This window comes from Equus quagga, chromosome 13 (genome assembly GCF_021613505.1).
Source record: "Equus quagga isolate Etosha38 chromosome 13, UCLA_HA_Equagga_1.0, whole genome shotgun sequence".
Taxonomy (NCBI): Eukaryota; Metazoa; Chordata; class Mammalia; order Perissodactyla; family Equidae; genus Equus; species Equus quagga.
The window spans coordinates 10,539,890-10,565,352 of NC_060279.1; the positions used below are offsets into that span (position 1 = coordinate 10,539,890).

Here is a 25,463-nt window from a genome sequence, read left to right on the forward strand (position 1 = left end):
TCTTTCTCTATGTTCTCAGCGGGTTGGCAAGAAATCACTTTGCTACTGAGAAATTCACTGAACAATGTTGAATCCCTCAGAATTCAATCCTTTAGAATACAGCTTTCAGCTCTAAGAAACAAAATCCTGACCCAAGAAAGTTCTGCAGTAGGAAAACTCGAGGGGGAGTTAATTTGGCAGCTTAGCAATGTCATAAAAAACCCAGACTCCTTCCATCTTTCTGCTCTGCCGTCCCTGATATGTTTTCTTGGTCTCCGCTAGCTCAAGCCTTACGTTTGGTTGCAAGGTGTCAGACATAGTTTCAGGCATTATACAGAGATGTGACAATGTCCATTTCTTCCTTGGGTCATTTATTTACTTTTCGAGTAGAGGAACTTTTCTTGAATGCCCGCCCACAGCCTCTCCATGTCTCACTGACCCCAAAAGCGTTGCACACTCTGGCCGGAATCACTCTCCAGCAAGGACAACAGGACTACCCTCATGGCTTGGATCAGTCAGATCCCTCCTGGGGCCAAGATCAGGAGGAGGGAAGCAGATATCTAAATAAAATTGAGGGGCTCTTGCGAAAGAGGAAGTGCAAAGCTGTCGGGGAGGCAGACAAAACAGTGCGTGCCACCGTGATTCAGGCCTGATATGTTTGGCCTCTGTCCTTGGACATCTTGAGAAATAAATCTATCATGATGGAATTTCAGGTAATGTATTAGGTACTTCACCATACCATAGGCAGCAAGGGGTCAAAAGAAAAGAAAGCCTTCATTCTCCAGAAGCTCATATTGAAATTAAGGAGCCTCTGCGTGGACACGTGGAAATGCTGACCAGTACTGCAGTCTCGAAATCAGGGAAACTGAGAAGAAATCCTGTAACTCAGGCGCCAGCTGAGGTCACCTTTCTTAGAGAGTTAACTAAAATAAAATAAAAGCTAAACAACCTCCATCCTACAAACCTGTGGCAAATCCAAAGCACTCCCCCCGCTTTCCCATAACCGATTTCCGTGCTTCTTGTCCTGGACAGGGGGAGGGGCATGCGACCTACGGACGCGTCTGTTCTGGGTTCTTGCTTCCTCGGAACTTACAGCTCACGGCAGTTTCCTTCTCTTTGTGCAGCACTGACCCAGATGTGTAACCCAGCTCTTTTCCTTTGATTTTTTCCTCTCCCTTCAAACCAGTCAAAAAAAGTAGCTGTGTGTGTGGAGACTGAATCTAAGGTTTGGGGCCATGAGGGGATTTATATAAAGTAAAGCGAATATTTTAATACTGAATAGACATTCTTGTTCTTAAAAGTAATTCATCTTCTGGGACTTCACCGGCCCCACTCCTCTCTAGCTCACAGCCTCTGCCCTCATGCTCACCATCTCCACAAGCTTTCCTGTTTTCCCACTGCCAATTCATTCATTCCTTGCGAGCGGTTTAGCTTTGATTGGTTTGTTTCTTAGTTTCATTGCAAGCCCGCCCTTAGGATCCCAAGTACTTTCCTACACTAAGTGAATTACCTCCAGAAGAGAAACTCTGGGGCCTGCCGTTAGAAAAGTGAACATTTCACCATGATTCAGGCAATCAAGTAGGGAAATCAGAGCAGACCTCAGGGGGTGGAGATGGGCCTGGCCTCCGGACGTGGGGGCTGCACAGGGAGGAGCATTTTGTGTGCCAGGGACTAGGGGAGGCTGAGTGGTCAAGCTCACCTTTTGTATTTGTAAGCAGTGGGAGATGAGTTTGGATATGGGGGTGTTTAGGAAGAGTTGTGATGGGGCAATTCCAGAGAACTCTAGAAGCTTGATCCTGTAAGTAATGAGGATTTCTGAGCAATTTGAGCAGATGAGCGATGTGACATGACTTTACGACTCAGGGAGAGCATTTTGGCAATGGTGTATGGGTGGGCTCCGGGGCAGAAGACGAGTTGTTCATCAACGTCCATTCTCCCTTCCTTTCTTTTACTAACAGGGCTCCTGAGCTTTAGCTGGACAGATGACCACCCACCTGGAGATACGCCAGGCTCTCTGGCAGCTGCATATGATCATGTGACTAAATTCTGCCCAAAGGGATTCTAAGGAAGTGATGTACGCCCCCTCCAGCCTGTGCACTTATCCAAAATATACCTCATTTTCCCATAAAAGGAAACAGTGCTCCTTGGAAAAATAACGGATTCCAGGGCTGGTACAGGAGAAGTGGAAGATGAGTCTGGAATCGTTTGCTATCCAGAAAGTAAGGAAGTGCTCCAAGAATGACGGTGGCGTGTTAAAAGGACACAGGGACCAGCCAGAAGGGCTCCCCTTGGCCAAATCTTGAGCAATGTGAGCAACAAAATAAATAATGACAGTAAAGGAAATATAACCCATAGAATAAAAAATAAGAACACAAGAGTCAGTTTGAATATACATAAAATAATTACTTGATAAGATAGGAGGAGGAGACAGAAAAATTCTTTACAGTAAAATTCTATCTAATCAACATAGAAGGAGCAACGGAATTAGAAAAACCACCTTGCTTTTTTCCTTTTTTGCTGAGGAAGTTTCACCCTGAGCTAACATCTGTTGCCAATCTTCCTCTTTTTGCTTGAGGAAGATTCTCCCTGAGCTAACATCTGTGCCAATCTTCCTCTATTTTGTATGTGTGTCACCATCACAGCATGGCTGCCAATGAGCGGTGTAGGTCCATGCTTGGGAATCGAACCCAGGCCACCAAAGTGGAGTGTGCTGAACTTAACCACCAGACCACAGGGCCAGACCCAGAAAAGTCACCATTTGACAGCCACTATCATAGTAACTGTTTCAGGCAAGAATCAACAATGGGGGCTAAAACTAATGGGAGCAAGTAGAATACGAAGCAGGATATTTACATGGTCTCAAAATATCTTTGCACAAGACACTTATTAATTTCAAAGAGGGCAAATATTTACAGTAGAGAAGCCTGGGAGACATAGTCTTAACCCAGCGACCTAAGGTAACATCACCAACACTGGGACAGATGGATATCAAGTGCCTCCGGATCAGGCACTGAGGATGCACCACTTCTGTGGTATTCCTGCCCCAAATGCACAACCTAAATCTAGTTGTGAAGAAACATCAGACAAGTTGAGGACATCCTGCCAAATAACTGACCTTCACTCTTCAAAAATGTCAGGGACATGAAAGACTGAAGAAGCTTTCTCTGTTAAAGGAGACTCGAAAGACAGTGCAACTAAATGCAGTGAGCTATCCTGGATCCCATCATGGGTCAGTAGGATTGTTTTTCTTTTGCTGTAAAGGATGTTAGAGAGACAACTGATAGAATTCTAATACAGTCTGTAAATTAGACAATGGCATTATGTCAATGTTAATTTCCTCATTTTGATCATTATATCAAGGTTATGTGAGAGCATGTCCTTGTTTGGGGAAATATTACACACTGAAATTATTTAGAGGTAAAGGGGTAAAGAGGTAAACCATGTCTTTAACTTACTCTCAAATGTTCTAGGGAAAAAATATATAGCAAGAGAATGAACGATAAAGTAAATACGGTAAAATGTTAACACTTGAAGAATGTGGGTGAAGGTTATATGGGGATTTTTTGGGTTTGTTTTTGCAGTTTTTCTGCAAGTCTGAAATGATGTAAAATAAAAAATTTTTGTGTTTTAGAGAATGGGCATGCACTCCCCTCTGCCTCATTCCTTCCGCTCCGCACTGGCTGGGAGACAGCCTTAGAGAGAGATGGCTGCATGCTGTGGATGGTGGCATTGCCTTACCAGTCCTGGACGGCCTTCTTTTACTGTCACGTGAGAGAGAAATCATCTTCTGTCTTGTTGGGCTACTGCCCTGGGGGGTCCTCTTTGTTACTGCAGTGTGTCTTCACCTAACTAATACAGGCTAGAGGACGGAGAGGGTGGCCTCTCAGGAGTCTGCTGCACTGGTTTAGTTACATGGACTCAGGGCATGGAAGATGGGGGAATGGAAAGAGTTGGCAAAGACCACTCATTTGGGGAGAATTATTGAAAGGAAATTAAGAATAGGGCAAATTGAGGGGATAGCAGAGTCCTAGGAGACTCTGGCGGAGACTTTCCTATTTAAGAAGCAGAGAAAAAAGGTCCAAGGGAGAAGAGAAATGTTCAGGGCCTGGGGCACACTGCAGTGGTCACCTCTGTGTATAGCTGGCCTTGATTCCAGGGGCAGGTAGCAGGACTATTTGTGAATGTAAGTAAAGAATGGCAGAGAACTACGAGCCCATCCAGGATGAGGCGGAGATGATCACAGACCACTTCATGGGATATACAGGAAGAATAAAAAATGATGATAATGATAATAACTACAACAATAACAGCAGCTAACATTTATGGAATCCTCATTGTGTCCCTGTGACTAGTCAAAATTCTTTACCTGCATCAACTCGTTCAATCCTCACCATAACCATATTATTCCTCTTCCAGAGATGAGTAAACTGAGGCAGGAAGAGGTTAAGTCAAAGGTCATTGGCAAGTAGCAGACACAAGCTTCAGCTCCAGGCAGGCTGGCTCTGGACGCGCCCTCCCACTTCGGAGGGCAATTCCTTATCCTCCAGCTCTGCTGTCCTCTTCCTTCTTCTTTCTCTCCAACACCATTCGATGCCCACAGAGGTGAACTGCAAACATGGGGGCTCCTTCCATTGTGCTGTAGATCTGCACTCCAGAATCTATTCCAGGATGGACGGGAAAGGGGCAGAGGGAAGAGAGAGCAGCGGGTGTCGGCTGTGGCCTATCAGGGTAGCTCGGGTTCATAGAAAGGATTAACGCCTGTCCATCTGAGAGCTGGAGAGGCAGCGTGGCACCACTTCCTTTCCTGGTGATCGAGCTCTTCTGCGCTGGTGTGCAGCAGGCTTCCGGGAAGGAGTGGGGGTCAGAGGGGGCTGTGGAATTGAACATCCCGGGTCTGCTACTCTTGCTCTCAGCCATCCTCAGAGCCCGGCCACTCATTGCTGTGAGCCGATGGAGAAAGGAGGTGGGGGGTCACAGGAGGGTCTGTCCTTGAGGGTCTCTGCTCATTTCTTTCTGTGCTAAAGGTCTTTTCCTATTTTAAAAGTGGTAGGCAGTAAGTCCCAGAGCTCCTGAAACAGAGAAAAGACAAAGAGTCTTTATAAATGCACTTTCAAACCCGGAGACCCAGCTCCCAGCCAGGAGACAGGCAAACTCTTTTAATAACCTTATTCTGGATCCACTTAAATGGAAACAGCCTCCAGTATTTTTAGCTGCTGCAGAATTGATGTAAAAAAGAAGGGGGAAATGTGTATTTTTTTTCCTTCCTAGTTAGAAGAAGAAGGAATTGCTCATTATCTCTTAACTGAGTCCCTGCAGGGAAGACAGGGGAACACCCAAGAGTCCCCATTGGCTCCTCCTCTCGCCTGGATGGGATTTAAACCCAGGGAGGGAAGCTGAGCAGAGGAGGGAAGGTGGGACCGACCACCACTGAGGTCTGCAGCCCCAGGGCCCTGGCTGCCAGTTGGCGAAGTGTTGGAAGTGGTGCCCAGCAGCCTCCGAGGTAAGTGCATCCATCTCCGAAGGCTTTACCTGTAAAAGGAGGAAGGCAGCTGGGGGGCATGAGCTCATGCGTCTCGCATCCTGAGCCTGGACATCCAGGCAGGGTAACAGTGTCCTCTCACCTCCATGAGGAGTGAAAACCCCCTTAGGAAATATTTCCCGGGACTGAGGAACCGTCCTTAGCCGGGGGTATACTTGGTTCAGTCATCCTCCTACCTGGCCAAACACAGTCCATGCTGGCGGGAAATTTCTACCTGGAATAATGGATTTTTATAGAGAATGTTTCCTGTAGTCTAGCACGTCCTTCTCTTTTTTATTCTTTGTTGGCTTCTTTACCATGTCAAAGACCTCTTTGTTTTTTTGCAATTTATCTGTTATAGCTCACGTTTTTCTAAATCCTACAATGGAACTTTTATTTTAGTTGTGGTCAGGATGCAATTATAACTTCCCCTTTTTCTGGATTTGGTAAATACCAATTAAGATGATGTTTGCAAATGCACTTGAAGAGCTTTGAAGTTTATTCAAACATTCAATTTTATAGGTTTTAATTCTTATTTGTATGAAGACAACTTCTTTTCCCCCAATTCCCGTGCTGTTAGCCTCGCAATGCCTTAAAGAAAACATTTTGAATCATTTCAAGCAATGATGTGGTAGACTAGTCTTTGGAGGTCTTTTTATTTATTTATCTATTTATTTCTGTGGTTGGGGTAGAGCTGGAGGAGGGAGAAAGAACGAGTGAGAACAATCACTTAAAAGCGTGAAATTCAAATTGCTTATATAAGCATTAAAAGAAGAAGTCCTAATATAAAAATAAACTGCCCACAGGTGCGCATAGGTCAGCCGCAGTGGCAAAGGTCCACCGGTTCTTGGAGAAGCCGAAGTATCAGCAGGTATCAGGTGACACCTGCTCAGCCAGGATCTGCGTGGAAAGAAGCAGTGTCTTTTGGCATTTAGGCATTTTTGGAGACTCAGAGTCAAGGTGACGGAGCTGGGAGAAGGGACTCAGAAAGGAAATTGAGAGGATCAACATGAGTATCATTTTGCCAGGGAGGAGGGAAAAAATGACTTGATATTCTTTCATACAACTTTGAGTCCTGCTATGTCCCTAAGTTTTGGGGCTGCAGATGACTCCCGAAGGAAGGAAAATTAGGACAAGATGACATCAAATCATCTTGTGGCTTCTGGTTTCCATTCCAGCCCCTTCTGTGGTTTGAAACGTAGGGTGGACTGAGGTCTGTTCCTGAGAAGATGCCTGAGGAAATCGTGCCCAGACCCAGTGGAAACTCTGGTCCATTCCCCACTCATTCCAGAGCCTTGGCTCCTAGAGGGTCTGGATACAGACGTGAGATCATGGGTAAGGTTCTGTAGCAGCCTCTGGAGCCACCAGTCTGCAAGCTGATGACACTAAGATCTCAGGCCTGATCCCTAGGTGGGCAGGGGCTTTGCCTGGTTTCACCACAGTACACTCACCGCTTGTGCCAATCAGCCGTCCTCTGAATGTGTGCTGTTGGTCTAAAGAGAGACCCGGAGAGTGCGGGAGGAGCCAAGTCATTAGCAATTAGCAAGGAGAAGCCTCTCCTCTTTGATAGAAGGCTGGCACTTCAAAGTTATTTCAATATGTGGAAAACCACATGTTAAACTAGAAAAGGGAATTGCGACTTTTTCATCATGTGCCTTCCTTCATGATCATTCATTTGAAGCAGTTTGTCATCAAATGCCCCTCATGCTCATGGGGGATAAGGCTAATTGTGTATAAAATAATAGTCATTCTGGAGACTGGGGGTTGTGTTGGATGAGGGGAGGCAGGTCCCTGAATTTATGCCCTGTGTTCCTTTATCTTCTTATTGTGCGTGAGCCTGCGCATTCCCAGGAAAGCAAGAGGAGGGGGTTTTTGTGAGAAAGTGATTTATTCCTGTGGGGTAAATGAATATCCTGACCTGAGGTCCGGGAAGAGCTTTAAAAGGGCTTAGCATGGAGCCCGGCACATCACTGGTGCTTAGCAAATGGTCGCTCCCCTTATCATCGCCCGTTTGAGCCCCCACAAGGAGGACTAGGATTCAGTTGACGGAATAAAACAACCACACAAGCCTGTGGCTACCCCCGAAGAAGTCACTGAGCGCTGAGGCTGGTCAGGGACGCCATCCTTGATCTTTTCAGCCTGCGGTATGTGGGCAGACTTTCTGGAAAGAGTTCTTCAGGAAAAGGGTGCTGCATGGCGGTGGGAGAGGCATCTAGGAGGATTTCTTGGGCACTCACTGGGTGTATTGCACTGAAGAGTAGGGGGACAGAATGATGCCTGGAATGTGACTGTTTTAAACCTTATTACATAAAAGCAATTTCTCATGCCCACTCACACCCGGCTCTATCGTGTCTTATATGCAATGCTTGTGCAGAGAGTTCAAGCCACAGAGACTAGAAATAAAATTGTTCCTGTGTACTCGGTTTGCCTGGTGTCTGCCCTAGTAGGAACAGTACTGCCTTGCGCATTGTAGGCTCTCATATCCAGAGGGGAAATCAGTTGCCCGAGGTCTCCAACCCAGGATGAGCCGAGCCGGGGAGACTCCTCAGCCACCCAAGAACTTGCTCTCCTGGACTAAGTACTTAGGTCAAAAGGCCCCAGAGTCACCCAGGTTGTAGATCCCTGGCAGAATACGTCCAGGAGAGATTGGGGAAGGAGTGACGAGCTTGCCAAGTGACATCTGTGACATTGATGCATCCCCAGCCACCCACCGCCCTCACTTTTCGTCATAGTTCAATGATGTCCACTACGTCATTTGGGGACAGAATCTTTTTAAGTGACTCCACTGGAAATCCATGATAATAGTTTTTCTAAAACCCAGAGCTGTGGTCTCATTTGCTTGTGGTTGACTGTAAAGGCGGGATGAAGTAATAAGGGAACCAGACAAGGCCCTGAATTTAAGTAGAAAGATCTGTAATGCTGGCTAAGAAATTGGCAGCCACTCTCTTCAGTGTAAGTAGTAAATTTATTCCTGACCAGAGTGTGTGTCCCTCTTTGGAGAAAACGAGGTGGCATGGAGGCCGTCAGCCCTAGGACTGGACAGGACCATCCGGGACTCCCCTGGCCAAGGGTAGGTCCACTGCCCTGCAGACAGAAGCCCACCTCGTGTTTCCAAGGAAGGGAATTCTCCAGCCTCTCCCGAGAAGTGGCCGGCATTTAACCTTCCCATGCGAGAAACACTAATTTATCTCTCCAGGGGTCACCTTGGCACTGCTCAGAGGAAGCGCAGCCATAGGACTTAGTCATTGAGCAATTAATGTTTAAGTGAGCACCCGGTATGCCTGGGCTTTCCTTTATTTTCAGAAGAACCCCTCTCTTAAACATGACAGGAAAGAGGACACTTGGTCTTTTTTCCACACATAGAGATCTCCTCATTGGATTTTCTCATTTGGGGCAGTATATATAGCAAAGAGATGAACAATACAGACACAAGGAATGGACAGACCTGCTGTTTGATCTCTGCTCTGCTGCCTATGAGCTGTGGGTCCTTAGGCAAGTTACTCAACCTCTCTGAACACTTCTAACAGAGAATGATATCAATTGATTCCAAGGATTCTGAGGATTAAATGAGAATAGTGTTTATAAAGTGTTTCGCACAGTGCCCATCATCTATTAACACATATGCAGAAAACTCAGTGGCCGGTGGGCACAGTAGTTAAGTTTGTGCAGTCCAATTTGGCAGCCTGGGGTTCATGGGTTCGGATCCCGTGTGTGGACTTACACACCGCTCATCAAACCATGCTGTGGCAGCATCCCACATACAAAACAGAGGACAACTGGCACAGATCTTAGCTCAGCAGCAATCTTCCTCAAGCAAAAAGTGGAAGATTGGCAACAGATGTTAGCTCAGGGCCAATCTTCCTCATAAAAAAAAATACAAAAAACAAAAACAAAACAAAACAACTCAGTGGCTATTATGATTGAATACACAAAATATTACTTTGTCCAGGACTTGCTCTGCAGCTGTGGATGCAGAGGGGATCAACACAGTCAGGGCCACTGCCATCCTTGAGCTTACAGGGATATCTGGGCTAGGAACTCACACAGATGTGGGAGCTGTCAGTATTTGGCTAGAAATTAGAGCCACAGGAGTAGATGCAGTCAACAAGAGAGAATGAATAGAGCACAGATGTAGAGCCCTGCAACGGGGCCAGAACCAAGGGGACCATCCATCCGGCTCTCGGTCGGCAGTACTCGCCTCAAAGAGCCTTTTTCGAAAAAGCAGCATCAGGCAGCATTTGTTCTGAGTCTTAATGTGCCTCTGCCCCCACCTCCCCACACCACTCACCACCCCTCTGCAGTCAGAGTTGAAGACATGATCAGCGTCAGCGAGGCTGGGTCTCAGGGACTCCTGGCTTCCTGTGGTTTCCTACACGCACATCCCCGCGAGTAAACCCCCCTTGCCTCAGACATTCCTACAGCATTCCCTCACTTTCCCTGAGAAACGAGTCCTCAATGGAATAATCATCTTCATTTGGAAACTTATTCTCCTGCATTTTTCTTGGTGGCATTTGCTGCCCTGTCTGTCCCCTCCCCACCCCGTGGAGCCCTGTCTGTGGTCTGCGAAGGCAAGAAAGGGCTGGTGAAGTCATCCTTTCCTTCTGCTGTGGCACCAGGCGAGCCTCTCCCGCCACGTGCTGGAGAGAGAGCCAGAGGCTTCTCCTCTTGCTCGTTACACTCGACAGAAGTGTTAGGGTGAGGGTTCCCACCCCCCACTCCCCATCTTCTTTCGAGCAATCCCTCTGCCCAGGAAAATCTGAGCTCAACGCGTGGAATCTGGCAGGCTGCAATTAGCAGGGATATCTTGTTACAACTCAGGACAGGCGACACCGAGGGCTCATACCAGGGCTTCTGGGGGTTCTCATATTCCAGGCTTCAGGAAACAAACACCGCGAGACGGGGCTTTACATGGCTTCCTGCGGTTTATGGCAAGAGTCTGTGGCTTTTTTGCATTCATTCAGAACTTCTTCAGAAAACCATCTGCAGTCCATTTATGTCTCGGAGAAGAATGAGCGCAGAGTGTCGAGGGGGATGGATGGTAGGAGGGGGCGGAGAAGTCTCAAGTCTGCCTGTTTGGCTCCACTATTGCCCAGGAAGGGGATTTTGGACCATGGAAACTTGTGTGCTGTCCTATACAAAGAAGGGGCTTTTGAGGTCAGTCTGTGTGGTCACCAGGGATGGCCGAAGCATGTAGGGGTTATGGGCTCAGCTAGCAGACACGGTGCACTTGGTTCGACTCTGTGGCCTGGCCCTCTGGTTGCATAATCATGGGCACATTGCTGGATGCCTTTGAGCCTCAGTTCCCATCCAGGCCACATCTTTTCTTCTCACCCGGCCCAGGCCTGATGCTGGAATCTGCAGGTGAGCGGGAGGGCAGGGGACCGTGGTGGGTCTGGCGCTTTTCTTCCTCCACTTCCCTCACAACTTGCACTGCTGCTTCTGGCTTCCCGTGGTTGCTGACTGAAGCAGGGAGCGAGGTTCAGAGGAGAAGGGAAAAGGTGTGTTTATTTAGCTGGGGTTGTGGTTCCCTCTGGTTATCAGATGCCCTTGTTAGGGCAGCTGCTCCCATTGCTGGCTCCACCTACCACCTCTTCCGCGAACCTTCTGTGGGTTCTTCAGACAGTCCCCATCCTGCCTGCTGGGCACCTGCTCCTGCAGCTCGTCCCCTGGGGTAGCACACTCCTGTTGAGTGGTGAGGCTGCACCTCAGCTCTGCCCCCCAGCTGCCTTATTTCTGTGGCATCACCGTGACTTATGGCAGGACCTACATATCCTTGTCTCCCAAACTCTGGGGTGCAGGCCTCTCCCACTGTGTCCTCCCTATACTGTCTGCTAGGCAGCTTGTTCTAGGCAAACGGCCATCTCTGAGTTCCTCCGGGCAAGGGGCAGGCACTGGTCTCTTTGCCCTCCAGCCTCTATTCACCCCAACCTCCCACCGCCAGAAAACCTCTTGTGGAGCATCTCTCCTTAAAATGTGTGGGCACCTATTACCCACCATCCAAATCCCATGACAACAAGAAACGTTCCACTGACTGTTCCATTACATCTGCAAGCTGTGGGGCCCGGTTCCTAGGACGTAGTAAGTGCTCAGAAAAGGTGAGCTATTATTATTATCATCATCAATAATATGTGCTTTGTATAACAGGAACAGCCAAGAAGGAGTGAGCGGGGCAACGGGGTAACATGAAGAAGAACTCTCCTTCGGTCTGTCCTGTGTAGTTCACAGCGGTAGCACGTCCCCTGGGTATAACATACAGCACATCTGTCCAAAGGCGGGAATAGCACAGGGACAGGTGTATACTGGACTCATGAGTTATTTGTATCAGAACATCATAGCGATGCACGGCCAAGCACAGGCTTGCAATCAGATGGACCTGGGTTCGAATCCCAACTGTGCCACTTACCAGCTGGATAACCCCTGTTTGGTGGCTACCTTTTACATCTGGTTCCTCACCCGGGACAAGGAGAGTAGCACCAATCTTACAGAGTAGGTGTGAGGATTAATGCACCTGGCCAATGCCCGGCACATAGTAGCAACTGGACAAATAACATTTAATAGCATTGTAATATTATTGTTATTTTTAATAATAATTCTGCGAGGGCCCTTTGTCCTCTGTTTCCTCTACTTCCTGACACTAATGATGACTATTAAAAATTAAAGATTTTACACAGTATCAAAATTTGGTTTAATGACTAGGAAGTTTTCTTCCTTTCTTGACTAATGAAGTTATCTGCCCAGGTCAATTGTTTTGATGGCGTTGTGCTGACTCTAACCACTGAGCTGGAAAAGACGCAGCCTCAGGCGAGGGCATGCGGGGCTTCTAGGATGCTGGCAATATTCTAGTTCTTAACCCCAGGTGGTGGCTCCATGGCTGTTGCTTTTGTAACAATTCATCAAAACTATATAATTTATGTTGTATGCTCTTTTCCATAAAGATATCACCTTTCACAATAGAAAAGATGAGAAAGAAAAGGAAGTCATACTAAGTAGTTGATGAAAAACAAAATAAACCTCAAAACACTTACTGAGCGCTTATGATGGGTGTGGCGCTGAGAGCTTTCCACATCCAGTGCAGTGAAGCGGGCATTATCTGTCGACCCACTTTACAGACGAGGAGACTAAAGCTCAGGATAAGCAGGCTTCGCAAGACCAGACATCTGGGACCTGTCGATTTGTCTTTCTAGCACGTAGTTGCCTCTCACAATGTGGAGGGAGAGCCTGGGCTTGAGTGGGACAGCCACCAGGAAAGGACTAGGCTTCCTGACTTCTTCAGTCTCAGACAGATGCCTATGAGTCTTGAGTTGGTCACAGAAGCCCATTGGCAGGAGGCAGCTCCGCAGCTCGGTCTCTAGGAGAGAGGTGCCGTGCCAGCTCCGTGGAGAGGTGTTCTGGTGACCCAGTGCCCGTGAGTAAACGTGAGGTGCTGACGAGGTCTCCTGTGGTCTGCCCTGCCTCGGCTCGATGGGGATCAAGAATGTGCCGTCCTGGATTGGGGCTGGGGGCACTGGCGGAAAGGGGCTGGGGAAGGTGCTGAAGGCTCGCACCTCGTGCTGGCAGCAGAGGAGGCGCCACCCAACAGCCTGCTCTGGCCCTGGTGCCTGGCCTGACTGACAAACCGGGCCACCTGAGCACCGGCGGACTTGAGGTGACTGAGTCCCTTGGCCTGCGGGACTCTGTGCTGCCTTGGGAGGGCCCCGAGGGGAATCAGCCTTGGGGCCTGTCTTTAAGAGGCTCATAGCCTTGCCGGGAGACATGTTGAGTACCAGAGTAACTACAACACAAGATAAACCGACAAAAGACCCACAGAGGGACCGACGCATTTCCCTGAACGCTTGGCAGAAGGAGAGCGAGTTTGAGCTGGGGTGAGGGAAGAGGCCATGAGAGAAGAATTCACGGAGAAGGTATTTTTCTTAGAAATTCTGATCTTTTGTTGGTTCGTGGGCAGAGGTGGTGAGCAGGACACTGGTCCGGAGTCCGAGTATAGGCTCTGCCCTTCTTGGCCGTGGTACCCAGGACAACCTGCTCAATCCTTCAAGCCTTGGTCTTCTCATCTGTGCAAGGCAGCATGACATGGTGGCGATGGGCATGGACTCCGGAGTCAATCTGGGTTCAAATTCTGCCACTCTTGGCTGTGTGCCTGTGGGCAAGTCATTTAAGGTAGCTGTGCCTCAGTGTCCACATCTGTAAAATGGGGGTAGTAACAGTATATTCCACGAAGGGTTGTTGTGAAGATTGAGTGAAGCAATAAGCGTAGGACATTTAGAAAAGTGCCTGGCACATGGCCCGTGCTCTCTGTGCAGCTGTTATTGTGGGTAGTGTGAATGCGAGGATAATATTAGGGTTGTTGTAAAGATTAGGGGTTAGGGGGAGCAAAGCCCAGCACACAGTAGGTCTTCAATACAAGATGGCTGTTCTCCTTATCATTAAAGTGCAGGTGAGCACAGCATTAGAAGTGAAGAGAAGGCTCCCAGGTGTGTGAACAGTGTAAGCAAAGACCAGAGGCAGAGATGTGCAATGTGTGAGGAAGGAAGCAAAAGTAATTTGGTTCGGATCCTCAGCAGACATAGCATGAAATCTTTCAGCTAGTTTCTAGCTTCCTGGGGACTCGTAGCATCCACGAAAAAGGCCAATTTCTGTCAGCAAGTCTCCATGGCTTTCTTTTGCATTGTTTCTCCTTACAGGCCTCCTGGAGGGGTTGCTTCCTGTCTCTCCAAGGATGGGTCTCCACGGGATCTTCTCTTTCCCCCTGGGGCTCCTGTTTGGCTCTGTGCTCTTGGTGGCCTCGGCCCCGGCTGCTCTCGAGCCTCATGGCTGCAGCGACAAGGAGCAACAGGTCACCTTCAGCCACACCTACAAGATTGATGTGCCCAAGTCTGCCCTGGTGCAGGTGGAGGCTAACCCCCAGCCTCTCAGCGATGATGGGGCCTCACTTCTGGTCCCGGGGGAGGCCGAGGAACACAACATCATCTTCAGGCACAACATCCGCCTGCAGACACCACAGAAGGACTGCGAGCTGGCAGGCAGCGTCCAGGACCTGCTGGCCCGGGTGAAGAAGCTGGAAGAAGAGATGGCAGAGGTGAAGGAACAGTGTAGTGCTCGGTGCTGCTGCCAAGGAGCTGCTGGTGAGCTTGCCATCTGGTATTCATTCAACAAACATTTAATGAGCACCTTCTCTGTTCAAGGTGTTCCTCTTATGAGCACTCTGTGAGTCTGGTGCATTCCCACCTCTCACTCTGGGTTTTCTCTGGGGTCTTCGTCACTGGCATTAGCTGCAGGGGGCATCTGTAAACCTGAGCAGGGAGGGACCAGCAACTGTTGCAGTGAGTTTGGACTCCTGGGGTAATGCTTCCAGATGAGGATGCTTCCCGGCGCTGTTTTACCTGTGGATCCGATCTCTACTGTGAGGGAAAGCAGTGGGCTAGAGAGGAAAGATGACGGCCTTGGAGCTGGACAGGGCTGGGTACAAATCCCAGTCCTGTCACTTTTTAGCTGCGTGACTTTAGACAAATTCCTTAAGTTTCCTCAACTGTCCAATGAGGATAATTCTATCGACTAGTCCAGTTCTGAGAACTACAGACGATGTACATAAGATTCCTGGCCCATAGTCGATACTCTGCAAATTGTTAACTCGTTTATTAGTAATAAAGAATACAACTCGGTTTTACAAATAGTGAGCCGCCCATCACCACTTGTTTTTGAACATAAACTGCCCAGGCTGATCCAAATAATAACGAGCGGAACTTCAGCATACATTTTTATGCCCAAAGGAACTGGTACTGTTAAGAGGACTTCCTATGTGCCAGACACAGAACTAGGCACTGGGGACACTGCATGAACAATACCGCGTGCATCCACCCTAGGGCGCCTCCAGATCAAACGTTGTTAGGAAGGAAAGAGGGTGTTTTGAGAAGCAGAGGTGGGCGCTGGTGAAGGGACAGGGTTGACTGACCCCTCTTCAACTGTCTCTTGCTGTCTAGGGTTAGAGAGGGGGGCCTGGTGAATCCCTTCCCCTGCCCCTCACCCCCATAATAAGACTGGGCTATTTCGGCGCTTCTGCAGGTCCACTTTTCCAGGATTCGATTTGGGCTTATTTCCCAAGGAGGCAGCCTTCCTGTGTCTAGCCCTTTCTGGCCAAGATAAGACAAGGCCTGGATCTCACCTGCCTGCCCTAGGAGCCCTGCCCCTGGTGTAAGCGGACCCGCTGACGTCCGGGCTGGGGCCTTTAAGGCGCCTTCATAGAAAAGTACTAGATAATTACCACGATTTAGAGGGGAGGGAACCAGGAGAATTCACAGGAGCGCTTGGATGAGAAGGGAAAGGAGAGCGTGGTTCGCCTGGCTTCTCAGGCAGCAAAGGAGGCCGCGTTTGTAGATTTTGCGGGCCAGCGTCCTGCCCGGGGTGGAAAGGGCGGACGGACGCCTGTCCTCCTCGTGGGCCCCACCCTCCTCCCGAGAAAGAGCCGTGCAGAGCCCGGAAATCAGGGCCCGCTCTCAGGGGCTCCAGGGAAGGAGACGCACACTCATAAGCCCTCGCCGGGCCCCCAGCCTCCTGCCTTTCCTCTCTCCGGCAGGTGTGAGCGGCCACTGCAGTGGCCACGGGACCTTCTCCCCGGAGACCTGCAGCTGCCTCTGCGAGCAGGGCTGGGAGGGCGCCGCCTGCGAGCGGCCCGCCTGCCCCGGGGCCTGCAGCGGCCACGGGCGCTGCGTGGACGGCCGCTGCGTGTGCGACGAGCCCTACGTGGGGGCCGACTGCGCCTACCCCGCCTGCCCCGAGAACTGCAGCGGGCACGGCGTGTGCGTGCGCGGCGTGTGCCAGTGCCACGAGGACTTCACGTCGGAGGACTGCAGCGAGCGGCGCTGTCCCGGCGACTGCAGCGGCCACGGCTTCTGCGACACGGGCGAGTGCTACTGTGAGGAGGGCTTCACCGGCCTCGACTGCTCCCAGGGTGAGAGCGGAGATGCGCCTGGGCCCGCCCGGGTCCCAGCACCCGCCGTCCCCCGCAGCACCATTTAACCATCAGTTGCACTTTGTCCTGTGCCGGGCGCTCGACCTTTAGCCTACATCAGAATCCCCTGGGCGGCTTGTTAAAACACAGTTTGTTGAGCCCCACCAGAGTTTCTGATTCAGCAGGTCTGGGGTGGGGCCGGAGAATGTGCATTTCTAACAAGTTCCAAGGGGATGCTGGTGCTGCTGGTTTAAGGACCAGTGGTCTTATATGATCTAATGGCTCTGGGTGTGTGTGTGTTTGAGGGTGAGGGGATCCGTATGAACTGCCAACCAGTATTAACTCCCGGCCAGATAACCGGGGGGCATCAAGAATGGTGCCCAGCTGTCTTTCCTCACCCTCTCCATGCCTGTTCCTGTTCTGCATGCAGTGGTCGCCCCCCAGGGCCTGCAGCTGCTCAAGAGCACGGAGGATTCCCTGCTGGTGAACTGGGAGCCGTCCAGCGAGGTGGACCACTACCTGCTCAGCTACTACCAACTGGGGAAGGAGCTCTCTGGGAAGCAGATCCAAGTGCCCAAGGAGCAGCACACCTATGAGATCACCGGTTTGCAGCCTGGAACCAAGTACATAGTCAGCCTGCGCAACGTGAAGAAAGAGATTTCCAGCAGCCCTCAGCATCTCCTCGCCACCACGGGTAAGGAAGCAGCCAGATGCTCCTGCTTTCCCAGGAGAGGTCCCATTTTAAACATTTTCTTCCACTGTCCCCACAAATACCCTTTTACTACTCAGGCCATTGCTCTGATTTGGGGTTTGAAAAACACAGCTGCTGCAATCCTAGGTTCTGGAGAAAAGTCTCAGTTCTCGTCTCCCCTGCCTCCACCCTCTGATTATTGGGCCCTCCAAGCCAGTGATAGCGGCCTGCTGGATTGGGGCTCAGGGGGGTCCTCTCCGTCCCTGAGGTTAGTAAGGTTGTCCTGCACCCACACACACCTGCATCCCAGGCCCTCACCAAGCCTCTGAGGCCATTCAGCAAATTCAAGTTGGGATTGCTTGGGGATCTGCTGAAGCCACCTGAATCAGATTGGTCTCAGCAGGAAAGAGAAGGAACAAACAGGGTAATTGAAGAAAGTGTAACGATGAGGTTATTTACAAAGGTGTGGGTAGGGTTTGGGTGGTGAAACACTCTAGGACTAGTGTCAATGGGGATCCACCCAACCTGAAGGGCTGGGGGTGGGTGTTGGTACTGGGACCCAGAGAGGGCTGTAGGAGAGGGCTGCCTGATGAGGTGCCTTTGGTAGAGGGATGGAGGTAATCCACTGTGTCCCCACCAGGAGGGTTGCTTGAATTCTCTCTCCTGCCCTCTGATCTGGTGACTCTTTCTGGCTGAACCCAACCGTAAGCCAGAGGGCAAGGGAACCTGGCTAATGTAATTCATAGAGGTCGTAATCTGGGATACAGAGCAGGATGGAGGATGGATCTGGAGGGACAAACGGAGATTTCAGGGCTCCACCAAATGCTACCAAAATGTTTAGAAGGACAGGCATCCCTGCTTACTCTTTAGAACTTCTTGTTTCCTCATGAAAGTCATTGAGGCAGCTTAGATTTTCAAGGGTTTGGAGAAACTTAGTTGTTCGATGGATTCTGGTTCATTCCTTCACTCAATCTATTTTATTGAGTGTTTACTATGTGCCAGACACTGTTCTAGATGTCGATAGAAATGAGCTGCCTCCATCCTGCCCTAAACTCCTGGGGAAAGATCAGGTGCAGATGGTCAGGCCTTTGGCACACAGTGTCCCTGCAGAAACATCAGGCTGCCTGTCCTTTTGCGGATAGGGTGGGTAGAGATGGCTCAGTGCTGGAAAGGGCCACGAGGGACTTGTCATCCTGGGAGCACAATTTGTGATTGTCTTTGTCATTGCCTTCCAGCCAGAGACCCCTCGGAACGCCCCTGTAGTTGGACAAGTTGGGTTTATTGACTATTGCAGTGTGTGAGAACACACACCCTGGGGGCCATGCGTGTCTCCCTCAGAGAGTGTGAGAAAGACCAGTAGAATTGGGGCTTGTGTTAGGTGATTTGGCGGAAGGTTTAAGGAAGCAGAGATTTGCTTTGGTTTGCATGCTGTCAGGAAGTGGGAGTAACTCTGTGGTTGGTGTCTCAGTGAATCTTATCTAGAAAGAGGGCAGCCCAGAGGGAGGCTAAAGCTGTCGATGGGAAGAAGGAGCCGTCACTCCTCTTAGTCCGGAGAGAGGATGTTTAGTCATTTCTGTGGTTTGGACAGTGTTCCTGTTTTCGCTTGTGTTAGATGTGGTCACAGGATGGTCTTGTTGTATCTTGACTAGCATGGCCACGGAGTGGCTGGCCTGATGGGGATGTTTGGTGAAATTGCTTGTTCCATGGGAGAACACGAGGCCCACCTGCGAGAGCCAGGCCAGCTCCCAGCTCTCGGGCTGCCTTCGTCTTTCTCCCTTTCTGTTTATGGCTGCCTCTGCCTTCAGACGGGATGGTGCCCAAGCCTCCCAGTGCAGAGCAGAGACATCTGTTCTGAAAGTCCTAGCCTCCCCTCCCAGCTTCTTGCTAAAGGAGCTTGTAAAGTCCTGCCTCTGAGAAGTGTGTCTTTCTGTCTAATCTGATTCCAGTCAAACCCATTCTTACTTGCTCCTCAGGGGAATCTCAACCCGAGAGACACTTATCCCCGTGAAAATCTTGAACATTTTTATTAAATTCCTTCTTTTTCATTTGCGAGCCATGTAGGACCCCTTTCATAATCCTTGAATCCCTTTCGTTACTCACTGCTTGACCTGTTCCCTCAAGGAATTCCCAGGTTTAAAGGAAGGACCTGGAGGCTGGCAGGTGGAAGTCAGCAGGTGGGAGGAAATGCTTCAGAGAAAAGGCTCTGCGAGCTTCTTTACCCAGAACAGAGTGAATCAGAAACACTCAGAGCCAGAGGGCTTGGAGATCACTGAGTTCACCCCTGACTGGTGCACGAGTTCTCTGTCCTTTGTCCTTGACAAGGGGGCAGTCAGCCTGGGTGGGAACACCACCAAGGTGTGAAGGTGGGGGTGTGACTGAGGAAGGGGGCCAGCCTGAGAGTCTGGGAGCTTGTCTTCCCTGTTCCCAGTCTCAGGCCAGGCAACATCGGCCTGGGATATGGCCGTTGGACTCAAAGTGCCTCCAGAGACCCTAGTCCCCTTTCCAGCCACCACCTCAAATTTCTTCCCATGGAGCCACATCAGCGATCTGTTCCTTTGTATTAATCATTATGATTCCATTTTTTTCCTGAGTGGAGGGATGAAGACTTAGCCATTAATACTTTACTGTGAGTAAATGTGTACAGTAACTCTCCTCCTTCGCAGGACGGACAGGTTGGGCAGCATGAAGACACCAGGTCACTGGTGGAGATGCTGAAATTTGGTAGAAGGTGTCGGAAGGAGACTCAGAAGGACCAAGCTGAAACTCCCCGACTTCACAGTTTGGCCTAGAGTGAATCCATTCAGGAGCGTTTGAGAGGCGAGGGCTGTAACTTAGGGGACTGAGGAAGGAGCTGGTTGTATCATCAGTTGTTATATTCCCGAAAATTTGAACTGTGTTTCCCCAACTTTACGTGGAGGGGCCTGAGCTTTGCGTCCCGGGTGGGGTCTCTGAGGGCAGGGGCTCTGCTGCTAACGGGTGAGCGTTTAGTTCAGAGCGGCCTGACCCCTGGGCTGGGCGTTTGGATGGCTGGCCTGAGAAGTACAGTTCAGGGCTGTGTGGCATCCGATGGGATGGGATGGGGAGAAGAGCCTTTCCCCAAGCAGAGTCTGCCCTCCATGCGCAATGTGAAAACCAACAGTTGTTTGCTACTTTGACGGTGCTAAGACACCTGTTAAGGACTGTGTCCTGGGGCTGAAGCCTGCTCTCAAGGTGTTAAGAAAGGGGCTGATCTGGTAGACAACAGCCTGCCACAGACCTGCGGGACCTCTGCTCTTCACTGCTTTCTCTTGCCCTCCCTGACCCCTGCCCTAGATCTTGCTGTGCTTGGCACTGCTTGGGTGACAGACGAGACTGAGAACTCCCTCGACGTGGAGTGGGAGAACCCCCCGACTGAGGTGGACTACTACAAGCTGCGGTACGGCCCCCTGACAGGGCAGGAGGTGGCTGAAGTCACGGTGCCCAAGAGCAGTGACCCCAAGAGCCGATATGACATCACTGGTAAGAGCCAACACTGGGGATGTGAAATGTTTGCTGGAGGTGCTGAGGCGAGCACAGGGCGTGCAGAAGGGCCCGGCATCTGCGCCACTCCAGTGCGCGTGAAGGGGCCTGTGGCCTTAGGGATCACTGGAACCCTGACCCTGGCAACTCCCCGACGTGAGCCCACTCTGGAGGCCCAGTGTCCTCTTGAAGACTCTTTGTCTCAGGGTGGATATGATGGTACACGGACATTCCTTCTAGAAGACCTGTGTGTGTGTGCATGTGTGTGAGAGAGAGAGAGTGAGGGAGAGAGAGATTGGTTTGTTCAGCACAATGTGTGGAAGGAATTGTGCTAGGAGGCTGGGGGTTGGGGAGGTCCTTGTCCCAGATGACTGGGCTAATGCTGTGAGAGCTGGAAATCAGACGGCTGCCAAGGCAACGGGGCTGTGCAGGCCTGGATCACATTTTGCGACTCCCGAAGCTCACACAATTTTCAGGGCCCTCTTTAAGAAAAGTAATACACAATCATGAATATCCAGTCAGCATACGGCCTTGGACGGGCCCTCAGGCTTATTGGCTCCAGGGTACGGACTCCTCTGGGGCCCTGTTCTGCTGTCCACTCTGAGTTCCATCTTGAGAAGACGTCTTGGGGTTCGCAGTGTTGGTGGAATGGAAACTAGGGCGCCTCCCACATGCCGCTGTTCATCTGCATTTTGCCCACAGAGGCTGAATGTTTATACCATGAGGAAAATCATTCAAGTTGCTTCTACAGAAAAATAACAAAACATCAGTGAAAAGGAAAAAAAGGCAAAAATTTAGGCTAATTATTACAATGAGAAGTAAAGACACTTTTGAGGGAAAAGGATTGTTAGGAGCAGAAAAGCATTTGGACTATAAATAATATTGGGGAATAAGTACTGAGTGGCCCAAGAAAGGACTGGGAGCTCCATCAACTTCATCTCATCTGCTCTGATGCCCCTTCCCACCCCCTCCATCTGGAGCCTGTACTCACCTTCAGCACTGGCTGCTTGTTCGCAGGTCTGCAGCCGGGGACGGAGTACAAGATCACAGTTGTGCCCATGAGAGGAGACCTGGAGGGCAAGTCGATTCTCCTCAATGGCAGGACAGGTAAGAGCTACTTAGTGGGACTATGAACTTTTCTCCTGTTTGCATTCTGATACTTTTCATGGCTGACTCCTCTCTGGATAAAAGTTCTGGGGTTGTATGTGGAGAGAGTCTATCTCTTTGTGTACTGACATCTATTTTAGGGGGTAGTGGAGGGGAAGCAAACTTCTCCTATTTCAAATTTTTCTTGCCATTGAAAATCTCCCCTAGGATCTTGGAGTCAAGAGAAAGGGCCATTTCTGACATCTTTTTGCTTATTTTAATAGCTTCCCTAGCTGCATTATTTTTAAGGCATTTGTTTTTGTGGCCCTAGGCACACAGCTCCATGTTACCTAAGACAGGTACCCTGTAATTGTTGTCTTGCTGCTCCAGTCTTTTTTCCGGACGACCGAACTCAGGCAATCTGCTTTAAAATGTCAAAAGATGTTAAGGAACCTCCCCTGGGAGTAGTGGCATATTTAGCGTCTGTGGATTGGGAAAATATATAATGCCAAATGTTATGAATCAGTAACATTTGACAATAAATCTGTAATTTATTAATCAGAAAAGAATTTGAAATCATTGTAGGTGTATATGCAAGATGGCTTGAGCCCGCATTGAATTGTGAGCCTCCTGCAGTAACTCTGTGCTCCTGCTGACCCACGACCCATGTGGGGAACCGGTGATCTAGAACATAATGCTGCTGGGTGGAGGCTCATCCCTGGAGCCAGCAAAGAAGGGATCTTCGAATTTGGGACTTGCTTGAAAAGTTTTTTAGTCGTTTTCCATCCAGTCCTGGCAGTAGCTGGTTGTGTGGGTGAGAATAAGGATGAGATGGTACAAGAATTGAATTCACTATTTTCAGCTGCCTAACAGATTGCTTATGGGGAGTGTGAGAGAGTTAGAGTTGGGCAATTAGAAAGGATAGGATATAATTTAATTTACAAACTGTGCGATACGGACTCTGCAGCCTTCCTGAATGGTGAATTAGTGGGACATTTTAGTGAGTTGGAAAATGGCAAGTACTTCCTGCTTCCAGTGGCCGTCTCTTTAAGCTGTGAATTAGTTGAGGGCTATCTATGCACCAGGCATTATATTAACTAAGCAATTTGTGAATTATCTCATTTAGTTCTCACCATAATCCTATGCAGTAAGTCCTTTTGTCATTTCTAAGTCATATCTAGGAGAACTTATGTATATGAGGCTTAGAGACATTAAGCTCGGGATGGCCCAGCTGGGAAATGACAGAGCTGGGGTTTGAACCTAGGATGTCCCCTTTGGTGGGCACAAAGCTAAAGTGCCTCCTGCTTTTACCTTCTTGTCTCATACTTCTGGTTAATTTTCATACTGTTTATTCTCAAGCCAAAAATTTACCGTGCCTCCTCATTGCCTTTGCATAACATGGAACCCTTTGATCTTGGCCTCAGTGGGCCCGTCCAACCTGGGTTGTTGTTCTCACTACTTTCCAACAGGAAGCCTTCCTGTCGCTGGAAAGTTCTTGGAGTTTCTTCACACGGAGGGCTTATCCGTGCATTGGGGGTTTGTTTATGTTGTTACTCCAGCCTGGAAACCCTCCACTATCATCTCTAGCTATCAGTTAATTCAGTTCAACAAACGTTAATTGCTGAGTACTCTTGGGCACTGGAGACAGGGTCCCTTTAGATACTTCCAAAGAGGATGAGTCCTGGTCCCTGCCCTCAGGGGCTCACAGCAGTAACACTACTCATTCTTCCAGGCTCGGCTCCAACCTTAGCTGCCCCATTGAAGCCTTCTAGGACCATATTCGTGGCAGCCATCTTTGCCTCTGAGTTCTTAGAGCATTTAATCGTGTATGGCCTTGAATTGCTACTGAACCTTTCAATTATATTATCCAAACTAGAAGGTGAGCACTCAAGGAGTGTTTCTATTGTCAATTATATTCTAAAAGCAAGATGGGCTATTTTACTGGATTGCAAATAAACTTATGTCATGTGTCTTACCAACATACAAAAAAAGACACAATAATTTCTAAGGTCAGGAAACAGTCTTAAACTAGACTCTTAATTTGAGGGGAAAAAAAGAATCTTTTTTCTCCAAATGGGTTGCATACCACGAGATGGTATGAAAGACACTGGAATATGAGACCAGCAGAAGTGTGTGCAGGGAGGAAATGACACAGTTCAGGTATTTTCCGTTTAACAAATCACTCAGTAGAACTAATACCGTGAAAGGGAGAGGGTCAGCTGAAAGTCCTGACTCTGTTAACACACTCAAAGTGCATTGAAGCTCCTTCCAGAGAGGCAAGGCTTTAGAAGCAGGTCAACTTCAGAACGGGGAGCACAAGCCTGGCCAGTACATTCAGGGAGAGATGTCCCTGGACTTCTCCATCAGACCCTGACAGCCACCTCACATCAAATGACAAGCAGGGCAGGCCACCAATTAAGAGGTCATGTTATCCCTTTGTCCTCAGTTTCTCCATCTGTAAAATGAAAGGTAGGACTAAATGAATTTAAACTTCCTTCTCTTTGTTCTTTTTTATGATTATGAGTCTTTTAATACCTTCGTGATTCATGCCTTCCCACGGTGAGTATACAGCAAAGGGCCGCTAACTGTATTCTAACCTCGCGAGCTGCCCTGCACAGCAGAGCACATGGCCTGGCATAGTCGCTTGTTGACCGTTTTCTCAGAACTTCCCCCTTAGATTATGCTGTGAAATAGCGCTCTTGCTTCTCTTGTTGTCCTTTTCACTTTTTACTGCTTTCCAAACACAATGCCCCGTTTGAAATGGCCCAGCCCCTAAAACTTTCCTTCCCAAACTTCTTCGTGTGTCAAGATGAGGTCCTGTCAACACTGAGAGCTCCTGTCACACACACAGCTGCCCGACACACACCCCCAGCGGCTGAAAAATAGTGATGATCCCTAGTATTTGAGTGCCCACTGGGTTCTAGGTACTGTGGGGCTTTGTAAACATTACCTTTGATCCTTATAGCAGCGTTGTAAGCATTATTATTCCCATTTTACAGATCAGAAAGTCGAAGCCTGCAAAGTTTAGGATATTCAGAGTAAACTAGTGGATGGCATTTGAACTTAGGTTTGCTTGAGGCCAAACCGTAACCCTTCCAGAAGCAAAGCTAGAGGACGGCAGGAGGAGGGTTTGATCTCTCGGGCACATTCCCTACATGTGGTGCCTTTTAAATAATTTTATTGGGGCTGGCCCCGTGGCCGAGTGGTTAAGTTCGCGCGCTCCGCTGCAGGCGGCCCAGTGTTTCATTGGTTCGAATCCTGGGCGTGGACATGGCACTGCTCATCAAACCACGCTGAGGCAGCGTCCCGCATGCCGCAGCTAGAAGGACCCACAACAAAGAATATACAACTATGTACCAGGGGGCTTTGGGGGGAAAAAGGAAAAAATAAAATATTAAAAAAAATAATTTTATTGCCATAATGAAAAGCAGTAGAGGAGACCTGAGAAAGCAAGACCAGGCAGCACATAGGTGCTGTAGTCCAAAGGTGCCTCTTTCATGAATTCATCTTCAAACCAGTGGCATAGGCCCCATCTCCCACCTCTGCCCCCAGGCCCACATCCCCACAGATTTTAGACCTTGACTATGCCATTTTCCACTACGCCAACTGTGGTGATTCACATGTGGCCATTGTGAATGGAGAAAGCTGTTCCTAGAGCGTGTGGTCATGGGCTGGAGTGTGGACCAGCCTTGGTGGTCCTGTGGGGTGCTGTTAGGTGTTCCAGCATAGACCGAGGTCAGCCATCC

The 25,463-nt window shown here is 49.4% G+C and overlaps 1 protein-coding gene across 3 annotated transcripts in view; it reads left to right on the forward strand.

Moving 5' to 3' along the window:
- The first annotated feature begins 5,322 nt into the window (after window positions 1–5,322).
- TNN (tenascin N) overlaps window positions 5,323–25,463 on the forward strand; it is a 63,941-nt gene continuing 43,800 nt past the window's right edge. For all 3 annotated transcript variants that reach the window (XM_046680460.1, XM_046680461.1, XM_046680462.1), the window contains exons 1-6: window positions 5,323–5,479; window positions 14,179–14,619; window positions 16,068–16,442; window positions 16,873–17,136; window positions 20,446–20,631; window positions 21,649–21,738. In XM_046680460.1, coding sequence (XP_046536416.1) covers window positions 14,214–14,619; window positions 16,068–16,442; window positions 16,873–17,136; window positions 20,446–20,631; window positions 21,649–21,738 — 1,321 coding nt within the window. In that variant the 5' untranslated portion in view covers window positions 5,323–5,479; window positions 14,179–14,213. The remainder of the gene's footprint in view (window positions 5,480–14,178; window positions 14,620–16,067; window positions 16,443–16,872; window positions 17,137–20,445; window positions 20,632–21,648; window positions 21,739–25,463) is intronic.